Here is a 13,220-nt window from a genome sequence, read left to right on the forward strand (position 1 = left end):
CTATGTTGTCATCTTTCATCTCTCTAACCCCAGAGTCTTTCTTGGCATCTGTCATATGAATAAAACAGGAACTTTACTAACTTTGAATTGAACATTTATACTGGTAGGAATGAAACAGAAATCTAGAATGAGAGAAAAATCTCTGGAAGAAAATACCTTAGAGTTTGATTCAAAGTAATAAATGAAATTTTCTAGGTAAATTTGACAGGTAAAGTGTACAAATCAGTGCCTGAGATAAGATCTTTTGTGCTGCTGACGCCACTAAAATATGCCATTTATCTCATGTGCTTGCTATTTTGCTGGATTTTTTAAAAAATTTTTTTACTTTTTAAAAGTAAATAAAACAAATAAAAGATGCAGAAGAAACATATGTATTTCACAAAGACTTTGAAAAGGACATACATTTAATGATAAAGACAAAAATACAGTCCTTACTAATGAACAGCTCACAGAACTAAAACTTCCATTTTTTTTTCTTGTACTTCATACAATTACATTTCAGCAATTTCTTATACAATGACAAATTGGGTCCAAGTACAAATAGAAAATAGTTAAGTATTGGTGAAGCAGGTTACATTTGTATGTTTATCGAGTAGATTGCATGGGAGGGTCAAATATTCTACATAAATATAATGAAATGAAAGATGTGATCTTTCCTTCAATTACATATATTTGCCACGTACTCACAGACAATATAGTTGTACCTCCCTCCTCCTAACCCCGCCACTTTTCATAGAATTCACAATAAAATTAAGTTCAAATGAAGTTATCTTTTGTAATAATCCTTTACACAGGAATCTAGGCTTGTTTCTGAAGTATGTATGGAATGTTTCTTTTATACCGACAACACACTGTTTTTTAGGAACAAGTTTTTTATGAACAAGTATAAAAAAAGCATACCTACTAGGTTACATTTAAAGGAGAAAAGGAATTCACAGAATTTACTGGCACATATGTTGCAAACTTATAAAAAGAAGTAATAGAGAGGCAGTATTGGGTTAGGGATGAAAGATTTGGACTCAGGAGACCTATATTTTAGCTTGGTCTGTAACACCCTATTATATAGTAACCATAGACAAGTCTTTTTTTAAACAATCTGAGCCTCACTTTTCCTTGATGTAAAATTGGAATATTTGCTCTCCCTATTTTGCAAGGTGGTCTAAGTCTTGGAATCCTATATGAATGTAATTATGGTCACAACTAGAAATAGTCAAAATAAGTTTCTTCACTGTTTTACAAATACGCCAAGTCAGATGGAGGGACAGGAAGATGGATTCAAGTCTGCTTCTAAAACCTCCAGTGTAATTATCTCTAGGCAAGTCACTTAAATTCTCAGTGCTATAGATGAGTGGTTTTCAAACCTTTGTGCTCAGTATATCTTTATACTATTACAAATTAGTGAGAATCTGCTTAAGAGATTTCGATCATGTGGGTTATATTTATAGATGTTTGCTGTTATTAGAAATAAAAACTAATTTTGCATTTGTAGACCTTCTGAAAGGATTTCAGACTCCCAGTATAGACAACTTTCAAGATAATAGCTTGCAAAGCTCATGCTTCTCTAGAATGATAAAGGAATTTTCCATCACCCAGGAGTTCCTTATATCAATTTCCCTATTACTAACTTTTCTCTCTTCTTAAAAAAAAAAAAAAAAAAAAAAAAATCAGCGTCAAGTTGGAAATTCTGAAGATCATTTTGGATTAGTATACCAGAAATAACAAAGTAATCTAAGTATAATCCCATTCCCCAAAATGTAGTTTAGAATCACAAGATGTGAAAGCTGGAAAGGACTTCAGGGGCCTTTTAATCCAATCTCTAACTGAACAAGAGTTCTTTCTACAATGCAGATACAATACAATACCAATTGCATCCTGAAAATCCTCTAATGATGGGCATACCATTTCTTTTCATGGAAGCCCATTTCCTTTTGGACAGTAATCACTGTTAGAGGCTTTTCTTCAATTTCTACCAAGTATTATTTTTGCCTGAATCAAAGAAAAATAAAACTTATTCTCTTTTCTACTCAATGGCCTTGCATATCTTTTAATATGGACAAAATATTGTTGTAGGAGTCAGAAACCTCTTCAGTAGTTTATTTTTTGTTAGGGCACAGTCTTCAATCTCCTTATCTTCTTGGTCATCTTTCTCTGGAGAGCTCCATTTTCTTTTGTAAAATAATGTTCTCCTTAAAGTTCAGTGCTTTAATACAAAATCCTCAAGAACTGGTCCACCCAGGGAAAATACTAACTCCCTTTATTTTGAATAATACGCCTTTTAATAGCTTAATATAGTATTAACATTTTTGGTTGTCATTCCACAATATTATCTCAATTTGAGTTTGTAAACTTGTAAATTCCCATATTTTTTTCATATTCCCCATGCTATGTTTGTGATTTTTTTTTGGAACCCAAAGGCAGAACTTTATATTTATTTCTGTAATATTTTATCTTACAACATTTGGTGCATTGTTTTAGCTCACTAAAAATTCCTTTTGATCCAGAGTCTGTCAAAAGTATGTTAACTATACCTCTCAGTTTCATGTCACCTGAAAATTTAAGGATTATGTTAGTAATATTCACATGAGGGAGAAGAAAGTAAGTTATGCTTTTTTTTATACTATTTATTACTGTTTGGTTGCCAGAAATATGGGGAAAGATAGAAGACAGTATGTTTCAGTAATCTAATGAATCAGTAAGATGCGAAATATTACTAATGCACAACCTTAACTATACATTTTTTATCCTTTTAATTAAATTCAGAAAGCATGTTAGATGTTATATTTCCCTTCATATATATGTGCTCTCCAATCAATTTAACTTAATTGCAGATCCTTGCAAACAATATTCATTCTTCCACCTCCATGCTTTTGCATAAGCTATCTTGGGCCTGCATGTATTCACCTACACTTTTTACAATCTTTAATTTCCTTCTAGACTCAGAGGGCTTTTGTGATTTTCCCAGGTATTTGTATCCTTCCCATATAATTTAATATTTATTTTCTCTATTTCCTGTGTTATCCAAAAACTTGTATCTCTATAGTAGAATGTAAGTTCTTTGAAGGTTAATGGGATGAGAACAATATCTTAATTTTCACTCTTCCCCTCTTCCCAAATTGTTTTAGGGACTATTTACCTGTTTACTAAAAGAAGACGAGGTTCTGACTTGTTTTCAACAGAGTACTCACAGATGGGATTCTGGTTCACGATTACATTATTTAATAGGTAAAGAACTTTCCCTGAGCCTGTGACCCATCTCTGCAAGTTATCCAATACCTATATTAAGCTAATCACATTTGTGTTCCAACTCTGCTCATTTTCCTTTGATCACCAATTGTTTTTTCCCATGTGTCAGGGTCTATTCATGATTCAATGTAGCAGCAAGTAAAATCAATGGCTAAGAAAACAACTAAAGCATGGAATTTAAGCCGGAAATAATCAGATGCACTGAAGACCAGATACAGTCTAGACAAAAATTCTCAATGCACACAGCTTTAGTTCAATTTTTTAAAATCCTTAGAAAATCTATGTGGGGGAAGAGAACTAAAAGCCTGTTCTCTTCCCTTTCTCTCAGCCTTCTCTTCCCCTCCATCCCCAACCCCCATCCTCAGTCAATAGCAGTATTTAAAGGAGACAATGCATTTAAATATAGCATATGCCTGGTAAATTTGTTTTCACAGTTCATAACAGACAACTTTATTCTAGAATGTGCTACCTTCCTTGGCAGGCCAGAAATAACACTGCTATGGAGATTCATTCATAGCCTTCTGGCTAAAAGAATTCCATTTTAATGCTCCTTTTGAGGGAACCAACTGCAAATGTCTGAGAAACATCCTGGAATGTCCCAACCTAGCTTGTTAGAAGATGGATGTGTCAGAACACATAAGTGCAGGAGATTAACTCTATTCCCCACCCACCCAACCCCCAAACCTTGCAAAACACACATGTAAAATTGGTAGACATAGGCTAAAAAATGGACTGTATGCCAAATACTTTACAAATTTTGTTTGACCTCACAATAATCCCAGGAGGAAAGTAATGCTATTTATTCCCATTTTACAATTGAGGAAACAGACACAAATATATTAAATGACTCAGTCAGGATCACACAACTCTTTAAGTGTTTAAGGCCAGATTTAAAGTCAGAGACTTTCTGACCCTAGGCCCAGGACTCTTATTACATATTGCACCACCCAGTTGCCCAGCCAAGAGAAGACTGGATTCCAGCTCTCCTTTTTACTCCTGCATGGCTTACAATCTATTTCGTCCTCTTTAAGATGACTGCTAAGATTTCTTTCATCCTTAAGACTATGATAACCTCCACTAACCTTTTAAAAGTTCCCAATGAAACCATGAGCTTAAGAGAATAATTTTTTCACTTACCAAATGACTTCATTTGTGTTCAGTATCTCATAATGAAAATTTCCTTTGTGAAAGAATGATTTGCTATTTTGGAAGCTAAGTTAGGGAGAAGATCAGTGAATAGTGATAGTGAATAGAGATAGGAATATGCAAAAAAAAAAAAGAATGGACTAACAAAGAAAAGTAAACAATACACATAAAAGCAGATGGAATTTCAAAAAAGGACACAAATGAGACATTTTTTTACCACAAAAAACATAAAAACAGAAGTTTACAGTTACATATGGAGTCCTCTTCTGTTCTTTGTCTATGTTTGCTGATAATAATTTTGTTTTTAAAAAATTTAAAGGAAAGAGAAATGATTTGGCCACTAACTAGTTTCAAGTAAGAATGAAAGGAAGCTCAAACACCTCTGACCAAACAACAGTCACAGAAACCTTTGGCAAAACTTTGCTTCAGAGAGCAGAGTGCCTGTCTTCTTTTTCATCTTAATTCTTAAAATTCAGTTTGTTCGCAGTCCAAAAGCCCTTTCTCCTTTGGGGAGATGGCTCTGTCTTGTGTCTGTGGCTCAACAGTGCATCAAGGTTGTCTGTATTTCTTAATTTTGATATTCTTTGTCAATAAACTGGAGCAATGAACACTAGTAAGATTCTTATCTTACTAGAATGCCATGATATCTTAATGGATTCACTCTACTGCAAAAGCTTTAGTGAATCAAACTTTTTTGCAAATGAATGCTCTTTTGATATAGTAAAATGAAAAGATTCCACTCAGAAACACATAGATGTTGGCATTGACTACATAACATAAAATTAAGGAGAAATCTAGCAATTATTTGGTTAATTAGACACACATAGACAGTCAACATACAGAAATTCTTATTCCCAAAGGGGATCCCAGTAATGAAGAAAGGAGGTTGAATGATCTAGATTGGTAATTATTTATATCAAATTCCCCCCACTCCCACCAAATATATATTATACATATGTACACATATGTGTATACATATATATGTAAGTGTACATACATATGTGTGTATACACATAAATATGTATACTTTTCCGACGTTCAGGGAAATAGGTTTCACTGTACAGGCTTCAAAGACTAATGGACTTCAGCTATAAAGTTGTGTTTCATTTTTTAAACACAAAACATATGAAGAACTTATCTATCTCTTATATCATAAAGTAAGCCTGTGAAAGAAAAGATTCCTTAGAAATAACACTCTGGCAGATATATGGAGCTGTATAACAATACTTTCCCTTTGTGGTGAAAATTTCAAATCCTAAGAGATGCTAGAATTCTGATGACCTAAATTAACATTGGCCTTTCACACTGTCATTGGTATCAAATGAAATGTTTCCTGGATTAATCTGATGTAGTGGAGGCAGCCGGGCCTCCAAAGGCTTGTCAGTGGAAGACTGAATAGTCTGATTTCTCTTTCTCAACATTTGTCCAACTCCCATCATAGGAAATCTGCCTCTACTTTTCACACAATTTGGACTCCCCAGAGGATGTGTGGTGCCATTAGAAGGAACTGCTGGAGGAGAACACATACCCTCTTCCCTTGAAGGGTTATTTTTTTCTTCATAGGTAAAAGAGACTGGAGTAGAATGAGTGGGAACTTTGCTAGGGGAGATGCTCCCCAATGGTAAGACTGGGGACAATGTCCTCTCATTAGAGTTTCTTCTTAAAATGTTCACTGGTGAACTCAAAATCCTATAATGATGAGTTGGAGAGAGTAGTTCTATTTGGTCCTCTCGATCAACAGATTCGAAGGATCGCACAACATCTAGGATTAAATGAGCTTCTTTTGACTGCATCCCCATGCTTGCAGATTCTTGCTGATGAAGCTCTTGCTTCTTCATAATTCTTGGGGTCCTGGGATGCTGAATTTCAAGATATTCCAAGGAACAAGAAGCAATACACCCAGTCTTGGCTCCTATAGCAGCTTCATGGAAGGGGCTAAGGCCACGAAATGAATCTGCAATCAAAAAAATAAAATTGCTGAAAGAACCATTAAGTATCTGGTATAACTTTTCTGATATCAATAGGAAAACTGAAGAAAAGAAGAAATGGAGTAACTAATTAAAAAAAAATATATATATATATATAGTAAGTTAGCAAACAAAAATGAACATTTTCACATATCAAGTCCAGAAAAATATGATTACAAAAGAAACCATGAATATTACATATTTTTATATACACACACATACCTTTTAAAACATATATCAATCATAACAATTAGATATTATTGCAAAAATAATGTCAATAGAAATTTTACTATATATAGTATATGGCTGTGCTTTTCTTGGGTCTCCACCTGAACTTCTTTCTGATCTCTTTTGCATATTTTAAAAATGTTTGTGTACTGCTCTATCCATTTTTCTTTGTTTCCTTACCTAACAAAAAATTATAGTTGAGCAAAACAAATTTTCATTGTACCTATATTCTATTATCTCTCATCTAAAAGGTAGAAGGTACACTGTATCACTGGTTTATAAATCATTTATGTATCAATAAAGTTGCTTTAAAGATCCTTTTTTTGGCTGGCATTTAATTGGACAAAATAATTTTTAATGATTTCCTTTTATTTCCTCTTAGATCTTTATAAGTTCTCTTTCATCATTTTTTATAGTAACCATTTGGTTTTTCTGATTGTACATGTATAACCTATATTATATTGCTTGTTGACCTAGGTAGAGGGGACTCCCGTAAGGAAGGGAGGGAAGGAGAAAAAATTTGGAACTCAAAATCTTATAAAAATAAGTATTGGAAACCATCTTTATATATAAGAGGAAAAATTAAATACTATTGAGAAAAAGCAATTTGTTTTTTCTCTTTTAAAAAAAAATAGGTTAGCAAATGTTTTATCTATTAGTTTAAAAAAAAAAATTCTAGCGCCTAGTATTATTTACAACGGAAGAGGCTTTTAATTTTTCTTTCAATTTTGTTTATCTCTTTGATTTTCAGAATTTCTACTTTGGTGGCAATCTAATTTTTAAAAAAATTTGTATGACAGAATAAAAAATATTTTTTTACAAAAGAAAATAGGGGGGAAAGCACATGTGAAAATAAAATTCTACATCTTCATTTTCTCTCTAGACAACAAATATTCTTCTCAAAAAGGTCCTCAAAATAGAGATGAAAACATCTTCATCAAAGAAGCATTCTCTATTTTCTTTACTTCTTTTTTTTTTCCCCTAGCTTTTCTCCAATGTTCCCTTTATCAGACTCATTTCTTTCCTCTAAATCAAAACTCCAATACATATACTCTTTAAAATAAAGGAGGTGGGAGGAGGAACAGGTGGGCCTGCCTTCATTCATCTTTCAGACCCAAAGATGATTTCTTAGATTTCAAAATCACCCACTCCCTCCAACTTGCTAAGTAGCTTTATCCCATTCCCATACTGGGTGCTTTTCAGCTTCTTTTTCTTTGTGTGTGTGTGTGTATAGTCTTCTTCCTCCTATAAATTCCATGAAGATAGGAAACATTTTTCTTTTTGTTTTTATTTGTTATCTCCAGCACTTCCTGGCATATGATAAGCAATTAATTATTCAATCAGTCATTTCTTCTTTTACTTAGAACATAAAATTTCACACAAAGTTAAGATCAGAGTAGAAACTGTTACATTTCCAGTTAATCCAAAAGAGTAGGAAGGAGTGGCAATCATGACCTCATATAAGAGAATAGTAAAAATGGAAACCATAAAAGGACCCCAAATGAAGCATATACAACATTTAAAAGAAAATCTAATTGAACTTCAGGGAAAAGCATACAAGACTGAAAGTTTGAAGAATCTTAATCTGCTCCTTTCTTATTTAGCCACATTTAAATAAAATTAAACAGGAAAAGAGTTAAAAATCTGATTAGCATTTTAGAAAGGTTGAATATAATGATTCTCTGGCAATTACTAAAGGAGAATTAAAAGGAACATACATATTTCTAAGGTCTGCATAGCAATCAACCTAAATAAATGTAGAAAAATCAAAGATATCCATTCCTGATTATAATACAAAATCATAATCAATAAGATATTTAAAGAAAAGAAAAAGACCTAATTAGAGACCAAAAAAAAAAAAAAGTGTGAGGGTCAGAAAACAAATTATAGATATGATATAAATTTTCATCAAAGAAAATATTATGAACATTAAGAAACTTGTGAGATACAACCAAAGCAGTTTTAAGGGGGGAAATTATATCTCACAACATATTAATCAACAAGAGAAGCTAAAAAAGCCACATAAAAATGTTTGATGAAAAATAAAATTTTGAAGTTTTTAAAGGGACTAATATAGAAAAACCTTTATCTGACTTTTAAAGAAAGTAATATCAATCATTAATATAAAAATGTATAAAAGGAGAAACCACAACTAACAATGAGGAAATAAAAAAATTTAGACATCATTTGCTTAATTACCTGACAACAAAATGGAAAACAATTTAACAAATTACTTATAAATTTATGTAAAATAACCAAATAAGACATAAAATCGCTTTAAGTGTATCTCCCTAAGTGTTACACAGTAGGAAATGATCTGCATTTCACAGAAAGAATTAATTTGAACTTCTTCACCTGGGAATTCCCTATACCTTTGAAATTGGAGGTACAGTCCCATCCTTATCACTATCAAACAAGGGAAGAAATAGAGGAAAAGGGGGTAGCTAACTGGTGCAGTGGATAGAGCACCAACCCTGAAATCAGCAGGACCTGAGTTCAAATCTGGTATTAAACACTTATTACTTCCTAGCTATGTGGCCTGGGCAGTCACTTAACCTCCCAATTGCCTCCAGAAAAAAAAAAAAGAATTTATGTACAAAATAATAGTTTATTGTAGTGAATAATTTTAAATGATATGAGATGCTTGTCATATAAGGGAAAACTTAACAAACTGTTATAACATGAATATTATAGAAATGAAAGTTATGATATTGAGAGATATATGGACAGTCATATATGAACTGATGTGTAATGATGTAAGTAAAGCCAGGTAAGAATTTATGTTTGATTATAATTGTGAGGGAAAATAAATCTAAAAGATTGTAGGAGCAACCAATCATGATTTTTCTTTTTTTCTTAAATTCTATTTGTGAATTCAGCAAAATAAGTTCCATAAAACAGCAAAATATTCAAATAGTATAGGGTGGGTTGTATCTGTTTTGTAGGGGTATTTGGATCTTAGACAAGTTCCAAAAAAATAAAAAATATATACACATTTAAGTTGTAAATTCTCTGTTAAATACAGTATTTACTTATTTCTTGGAATTTTTAAACAAAAGTTGATTCTGGAATTGTGATACCTAAGAATTTTATTTGACTAAACAGTCGTTTCTTTTATAATTAAATCCTGCTTGTAGCATTTAAGATTTCTTTTATAATGGAAAATACGGTGAGAATTCTTATTTTCAAGTAGAATTGTGAATGAGCAGAAAACCAGCAAGGTAACTTGATGCCGTGGTACTCCCAAATACTGTGTGATTTTGACTTTCACTTCACTGGGATCCAGCAAAAGGAAAGTGTTAGAAGATTTATCTATTAAGCTCTAACTAAGAAACAAAACAAGTACACCAAATACAGTCTATTATGTTCCAGGCATCCTGGCATAGCAAATTTTTGCATATGTTTTAAATCTTTTAAGTTTCTATAACTGAAATTAAAGTGTTCTTTATCCCACCCAGAGATAAACCATTAAACATTAGATGTGAGGAACTTTTGTGTAACTGAAAACCACCTGTTTGTCACATTTCTCCCCCTACTATGATTTCAAAAGATAGAAAATGAAACTTATATTGTATCTCTAAATAGAAAGCTAATAGACTAGAGGTACAGAATCAGACATACATTCTCAGATATAGCTAATATGTTGATTTGTTTAGCTTAACTATACATGTTTGGTACAAAGGAGGCCTTTCTTTTGGAAGGCAATAGAAAGAAAAGTAGGTAATTGTGACAGATAATTTAAAAAAGTATTACTAAAGCATTTTAAAAGCTAAAAAATAAACAAAAACAAGATAAAGGTAAAATAGTATTTTTAAAACAAATTTAAAGTAGCATATAAATGTTACCTATTATTAATATTTAATTAATGTCAAATTCCTAGTTTGCAATTTGTCTCAGGAAAGAAAGGGTTGCTTTTAATAAAAAAAAAATTAGATTTCAAGTTTAATTTGCAATGATGCATTTTCTAATTTTTTTTCTTACCATATTGTAGGTATAAATGGCTTATTTTAATGGCCCAGTGTAGGCAGCTGCCTAAGTGATGTGATTTAGGGGCCCTGGCAAATCTCCCAGCTGAAAAATATCTCCTTTGTAGACCAATCTCCCTGTTCCCAATACCCCATGCTCATTCCTGCCTCTTTGCTTTTGCTCATGCTGTTTTTTTTTTTTTTTTTTTTTTTTTTACTTAAGGTCCTCCTCTCTAATCTTTCAAGTTCTGCCTCCCCATAAAGCCTCTAACTTCTCCAGCCCATGCAGATATCTCTCTTCTTTGACCTTTTGTTGTGCATATAATTGGCAACACAGTTAGATATGTATCGTTCTCTATTCTATGTGCCTTAACCTTGTCTCTTCAATAAGACGTAAACTATGAGGGTGAGAACTATATATTATACTTCTATATCTTAATGGGACCAAGGATTACACTGAGCATATGGAAAGCATTCAATAAATACACCTAGGTTGACTGATGGAGCAATTTGCTTTTCACTAACCTTTTTCCAGGAAACTAGGTTTGGTAGTTTTCTGGTCCTTTCTGGCTTTGGGGTTCTGCATCTGTGTGATGAGACAAGCAGATGGCTGTTTGTATGAACTCAAGTTCTTATCTAATGTTTTTGGAAATGGTCGATGAAGAAAATCCCCTTTCTTCTCTTGCTCTTTAAGCTTTTTGTCCTTTAAATAAAGAAAGAGAAAAACACATACAGAAAATCAATTTGACTCCTCTTTTAAACAGAAACAAATGAGAAATGTTGGATTATCTGAGCATCACACTAAGGGCAGTATTTAAAGAAAGAAAAAGAAATCACAGTTAATCCAGGGAATTAATTGCCCCTTGAAATTTTGCTATCCTATACTCCCAGGATTTGATGACTTCTCAATTCTATGAACTATGATGTTTCAAGAATTCAATCCAAAGGCAAGGTCATTCTTGTGAAGTTATTTATTCTGGGTCATGATGACTGAAATAAGGACATGTAAATCTAGGCTATCACAAGTCTACCATCTGCCTTTAAAATGACACCCTGAGATTTTGCTTATAGCAATTCCTTTGCAAGGGCAGCACTAAATTTAAAAGCTTCTAATTTATTTTAAAACAACACGCATTTAGGAGAATCAAGGAAGTGAACAGCAGAATTATGACTACAAAGTAATTGCTCTGTAAGATCCTGGATAGGAGCTAAGTAGCACAGTGGATAGAATGCCAGGTGTAGAGTCAGGAAGATGAATTCAAATCCAGATATTTACTTGCTGTGTGCACTCTGGGCAAGTCATTTAACCCTATTTGCCCCAAGTTTACTCATTTACAAAATAAACTAGAGAAGAAAATGGTAAAGTATGTTTTTGTCATGAAAACTTCAAATGGAGCCATGAAGGATTGAACATGATTGAAACAAATGAACAAGAAGATCTTGGATATTGAAGTTTAGTTTGGGTAGAAAGACTACATCTTTCTATTATTACAAACATATAATTGAGTTATCTAATCCTATATGTATTTAAGAGGGCACATGTACATTTACCTTTTAATTTATGAATTTCTAATCCCATGTATAGAACCATTCTTTAGGGGATCCCGCGTGCTTCTAATAAAGTTTTGCTATGAAGAACAAAGTTTGACAAATTCCTCCCAAATTGTAATTGGGTTTGGCTTCAGGCATCATTTATCACCTTCTTCCATGAGCAGTAGGCACAGAATGTACTTTGCCTTTCTTTATATCTCCAGTCCTTAGCACAGTGACTGCTAAATAGTAGATAATAGTATTTATTGATTAACTGCCCTTTCCACACTGAACTCTTTGACAGAGACTGGAGATTTTACCTGGGTAGGTTTGTTTTTTTTTTTTTTTTTTTTTTTTTTTTTTTGCCAGCAGTAAGCTGTTTATTAGCAAATGTCATATTGTTTTTGCTATATTGATTAAGCAAAACCAGTGAATTTAAATTACCTTAAATAAATTCAAGTATTGAGTGTTTTCATCTGTCAAATATAGCAAGTCATCTTTTTACAATTAGTTTTGTTTAACCTATTAAGTTAAAATACAAGCTCCTTTTCTTTACATTTCTAGAGACTTTTAGAAAATCTAGTTATTAATAAAATCTTTTAATCTTAGAATACATGTAAACATTCATTTTTGTAAGATTTTTACTTCTAATTTTTTTCTCCTTCCCTCCTCTCAGACAACAAGCAATCTGATATAGATTATATGTGTACAATCATTTGCAAGACATTTCCATATGAGTCATGTTGTGAAAGAAAAATCAGAACAAAAGAGAAAAACCACAAAAGAAAAAAAGCAAACCAAAAAATTGATGAAAATAGTATGCTTCGATCCTCATTCAATCTCTATAGTTCTCTCTCTGGATATGGATGGCATTTTCTATCCCAAGTCTGTTGGAATTGTCTTGAATCACTGCAGTGCATTTCTTTATAAAATAATAATATTCCTTTACCTTCAGGTACTTTAACTTTATTCAACCATTCCCCAACAGATGGATATCCACTCAATTTCCAGTTCCTTGCCACCACAAAAAGAGCTGCACAGTTTTGCACATGTGGTTCCTTAATCCTCTTTTATGATCTCTTTGAAATACAGACCCCAATAGAGACACTGCTGGATCAAAGTATATGCACAATTTTAAAGT

At 32.5% G+C, this 13,220-nt stretch overlaps 1 protein-coding gene across 1 annotated transcript in view; it reads right to left on the bottom strand.

Annotated features, from left to right (window-relative positions):
* Positions 1-4,972: 4,972 nt before the first annotated feature.
* The window catches only part of HUNK (hormonally up-regulated Neu-associated kinase), a 131,320-nt gene continuing 123,072 nt past the window's right edge, over positions 4,973-13,220 (bottom strand). The window contains exons 9-10 of the mRNA XM_074300784.1: positions 11,075-11,252; positions 4,973-6,343 (exon numbers count right to left, since the gene is read on the bottom strand). Coding sequence (XP_074156885.1) covers positions 5,676-6,343; positions 11,075-11,252 — 846 coding nt within the window. The 3' untranslated portion in view covers positions 4,973-5,675. The remainder of the gene's footprint in view (positions 6,344-11,074; positions 11,253-13,220) is intronic.

This window comes from Sminthopsis crassicaudata, chromosome 3, assembly GCF_048593235.1.
Source record: "Sminthopsis crassicaudata isolate SCR6 chromosome 3, ASM4859323v1, whole genome shotgun sequence".
Classification (NCBI taxonomy): Eukaryota; Metazoa; Chordata; class Mammalia; order Dasyuromorphia; family Dasyuridae; genus Sminthopsis; species Sminthopsis crassicaudata.